Source organism: Sapajus apella, unplaced genomic scaffold (assembly GCF_009761245.1).
Source record: "Sapajus apella isolate SASKATOON/1434 unplaced genomic scaffold, GSC_monkey_1.0 scaffold6, whole genome shotgun sequence".
NCBI classification, from domain to species: domain Eukaryota; kingdom Metazoa; phylum Chordata; class Mammalia; order Primates; family Cebidae; genus Sapajus; species Sapajus apella.
In genome coordinates, this window is record NW_022436946.1 from 17376598 (window position 1) to 17381260 (window position 4663).

General features: G+C 34.5%; 1 protein-coding gene across 1 annotated transcript; it reads left to right on the plus strand.

The window, feature by feature from the left end:
• The first annotated feature begins 237 nt into the window (after positions 1–237).
• Positions 238–3169, plus strand: TAAR1 (trace amine associated receptor 1). The gene has a single exon (XM_032274754.1). It carries the CDS (start codon positions 1608–1610, stop codon positions 2616–2618), a length of 1011 nt encoding a protein of 336 aa, XP_032130645.1. The 5' UTR covers positions 238–1607; the 3' UTR covers positions 2619–3169.
• Positions 3170–4663: the final 1494 nt, after the last annotated feature.

Here is a 4663-nt window from a genome sequence, read left to right on the forward strand (position 1 = left end):
TTTCTTTCTCTTTCTTTTTCTTTCTCCCTTCCTTTCTTTCTCCCTTTTTTCTCTTTCTGTCTTCCTTTCTTTCTTTTTTCATTCTTTCTTTCTCCCTACCTCCCTCCCTACCTCCCTTCCTTCCTTCCTTCTTTCCTCCCCTTTTCTTTTCTTTTTCTTTCTTCCTGTCTCTCTCTTTCTCTCTCTCTGCTTTCTCTCTGAATATATATGCATGTACATGTCTGTGTATATGTTATATATGTGTGTGTGTACGTGTGTGTGCACATGCATGTGTGTGTGTAAGTCCAAGTTCTAGAATTTAGCTCAGAATTAAAAGGTCATATAGAAACAAAAGGGAAAGTTTCCAACTGGGTCCCTTGGAACTTTGAGGTTCTTCAGTGAAGTACAAGAAGAGGGGGCCTAGTAGAAGATGCCTTCTTGTTGTAATAATTTCTTTTACCTGTTTTATAAGTTGGGATTTATTGAGTTTCAGAACTTAAAAAATAAAGAGATCGTATGCCTTGCCCACAGCCCATATGGAAACAGCTTCCAGGGGCTCTCACCTCAGTGCTCCTTGTGCCGTGCCACTTCTCTTCTTACAATAGACTTTAGTCTGTATATCAAACATCTTTAAGTGGGACCACAATATCATACTTCACTAGTAGGTGCCATTACTTAAGACAGCATACATTCTTATATGAAAATTTAAAGCTTAATCTTTTAAAATTTATCTCACGTTGGTTCTCTCTGCAATGCAGAGGAAGACTGGACTGGTATAAAAGAAAATGGACTAGTAATTGAGACCACAGCTCATATTCAAGCTTTAATAATTTTGTGAATTAAACTTTAATTTCTTTACAGTAAAATGAAGTTAATAAAGCATGTCGTGTCTTCCGTACAAAAAATGATGTTGGTATTATAAATTTCAAGTGAAACGGTAACTGAAATAATGCATGGAATATATGTAGAAGTACTTTGCCAGCTGGAAATAAAGATATGTATGCTTATTTTATTATAATTAATTATAAAATAAGAAATGTATAACTTATGTGTGACCAAATGCAAAAGTGGGCACTAGTGCATATTAATTCTGCAAAAGAGGCACATTTAAAACACTTCTTTTATTTTTCATAAAAAAATTTTACTTCCAAATTTTCTGGCAATTTTTTTCTATGTAAGTCTCCCCCCTAGACTGGCTTCCTGTGGACACAGATTGTTTCCATAGATTAAGATGTGTGATCATTATCATTTGATCTTCTCTGCTCTACAAATGTGGCAGTTTCATATAGTTCAACCTAATAATTTAGCTTTGTATTTCTAGAACAATGTCCAGCTCCAGGTAAAAGTTTTAAAAGAAAATTGCTGTGCTGAACTATTGAATGGAACTTGGAAATAAAGTTCCTTCCAAAATAACTATTCTTCAACAGAAAGTAATAGGTAAATGTGTTAGAAGTGCGAGAAATCAAATTGCTAATTATTTACTCTTTTTTTTTTTCTCCTAGGATTCTGGGAAAGGTATGTGCAAATAAAAAATAAAAAAGAAAAGGCACTGTAACTTGATTACGAATTTGGAAAAAAGGTTACTCAACACACAAAGGGAAAAGTAAACTGGTTGATAGCCCTCTGGAATGATGCCCCTTTGCCACAATATAGTTAATATTTCCTGTGTGAAAAACAACTGGTCAAATGATGTCCGTGCTTCCCTGTACAGTTTAATGGTGCTCATAATTCTGACCACACTGGTTGGCAATCTGATAGTTATTATTTCTATATCACACTTCAAGCAACTCCATACTCCGACTAATTGGCTCATTCATTCCATGGCCACTGTGGACTTTCTTCTGGGGTGCTTGGTCATGCCTTACAGCATGGTGCGATCTATTGAGCACTGTTGGTATTTTGGAGAAGTCTTCTGTAGAATTCACACCAGCACCGACATTATGCTGAGCTCAGCATCCATTTTCCACTTGTCTTTCATCTCCATTGACCGCTACTATGCTGTGTGTGACCCATTGAGATATAAAGTCAGGATCAATATCTTGGTTATCTGTGTGATGATCTTCATTAGTTGGAGTGTCCCCGCTATTTTTGCATTTGGAATGATCTTTCTGGAGCTAAACTTCAAAGGAGCTGAAGACATATATTACAAACATGTTCACTGCAGAGGAGGTTGCTCTGTCTTCTTTAGCAAAATATCTGGGGTGCTGGCCTTCATGACTTCTTTCTACATACCTGGATCTATTATGTTATGTGTCTATTACAGAATATATCTTATAGCTAAAGGGCAGGCAAGATCAATTAATGATGGCAATCAGAAGCTCCAGATTGGATTGGAAATGAAAAATGGAATTTCACGGAGCAAAGAAAGGAAAGCTGCGAAGACACTGGGGATTGTGATGGGAGTTTTCCTAGTGTGCTGGTGCCCTTTCTTTGTCTGTACAGTTATGGACCCTTTTCTGCACTACACTATTCCACCTGCTTTGAACGATGTATTGATTTGGTTTGGCTACTTAAACTCTACATTTAATCCAATGATTTATGCATTTTTCTATCCCTGGTTTAGAAAAGCACTGAAGATGATTCTGTTTGGTACAATTTTCCAAAAAGATTCATCCAGGTGTAATTTATTTTTGGAATAGAATTAGTGGAATTATTATATTTTACTGTTTTGCAAATCAGTTGATGATCATGTTTATGAACACAACCTAACCAACCCCATGCACCAACCACCTGGATTTTTAAAATCAGTTACTTGAGTCAAAGTATGCATGGTGAGTTAAATTACGATGCTTATAGGTAATTTCCTATTTGGGACATAGTAGGTATAATCTTTTCCATTCTTACTACCTTATTGGAGCTTTGCAAATCCAGCATTTAAGGGCCTACCTTTTATTTAACTTCTCCTGCCCTTAGAAGAACTGCCATGAGTTTATAGTGGTACCTCAGTCAGCTGTTCAGTGTTGGAAATCATAGGGTTGAATTTGAGAATCCAAATTAGAATGATTTTGTCATATATTTATACATGTCCTTGTCACATATATGTATATGTCTTTTGTAAAATCAACTAAAAGCACACACATTAAATGTTACTGCTAAATAATTGTTGACACATAATTTATTTATATTGTTAATATATATACCAATCCTTAAATATCTTGATTTTCATATTTAAAGTATGTTTTTCTGATTCTCATACTTCTAAGAAATTTGAAAAATAACGGAAAATATAAAAATAAAATATATACAAACCAAATGAATTTTTTAAAAAAAATGTTACTTATAGTATACTTCCTGGTGAGGATTATATCACCTAAAATTCTTTATTTTATATTAATATTTTTATTTTTCAACTTTTATTTTAGAGTCGGGGCATGTGTGCACATTTGTTAGCTGAATATAATGCATGATGCTGAGGTTTGAGCTACAAGTAATCCTTTTTTGTGGCTGTATAATGTGACTTTGCACAGATATACAAATATATTTTTAAACCACTTCTCTATTGTGAAGTGTCAACAATTCCAGTTGTTTCTAACGTTTTACAAAATAATATAAATTAAATGGAATTTCTACTTTTTACTTGCTACTGAAGTCATGAAAACACCTAGAAGGATTTTACTCCTTTTCTTCATGCTGATTAGAATGCAACATTTTTAAACCAGCAAGGAAAAACTTTATTTCTAAAGTTAGTTCTTGAGATTTTGGTGTTTTAATATTTCCTCAAACTAATGGTACCTTGATAGTCTAAGTCAAGGACTCCCAAATCCCCTCAGTCTGAATTTTAGTATTGGTTGTGACAGACTTTTTACAAGTAATTGTAAAGTGAGAAAATCAAAATAATATGGTGAGCTTTTCATATTGGAAAACTTATTCAATTTAATAGACTGTTTGTTGTCTAAGATTATGTCCTTACTAAATTTCCAGGATTAATATACTTTTTTCAGTTATGAAAATATAGTGATAATAGGAGGTATTGGATAAACCTATATTTGTCCCCCCAAATTTTAAAAAATGTTTATTAATGAAATACCATAATGCACTATTCCAGCTTTTCAATAACCCTAGGGGCAAGAAAGGGGTATTGGGCAACAAGGTCTTATAGTGGGCTTGAGGAGGACCAGAGAGACTATGATCAGTGCCAATCATCAAGGAAAGTAAAGGCACAGGGACTCCTAACAACCCACAGTCGCAATCCACTGGAGACTGGTGACAAAGGCAACAGCCAAACACAGGCAACTTGTTGCTACTAAGAAAAACGTTGGCCTTGTTCTGTATTATTCTCTCTTGACAGAGGAATTTAACTTATTCGATGTATGCAGTATACTTGTAATTTTAATATTTGAAATTACTTATTAAGGGAATACCAAATGAGTATTTAATTAAGGATTTCCTGTATCAGCCAACCAGGGCTGAGACGTGATGTTAGTTAGATGGTTTTCCTGAGACTTCTGTTATCTTCCAGATGAGAAACTCCTTGCTTTTTGCTCATGTGCCAAATCTATAAACATCTACATCAAATAAGTAGGTAAACTAAGGTATGGGTCACTGTCATGCTTATCTTGCATCAGCTAAAGTTTTCTTTCTCAGGTTTACATTTGGTCTTTGCTTAATAGTCTGAGAATTCCCCAGGTATTTGGTTCCTCAAATAAAGTTTCATGATAAATGTTTTCCTATCTCCACTAAGTAC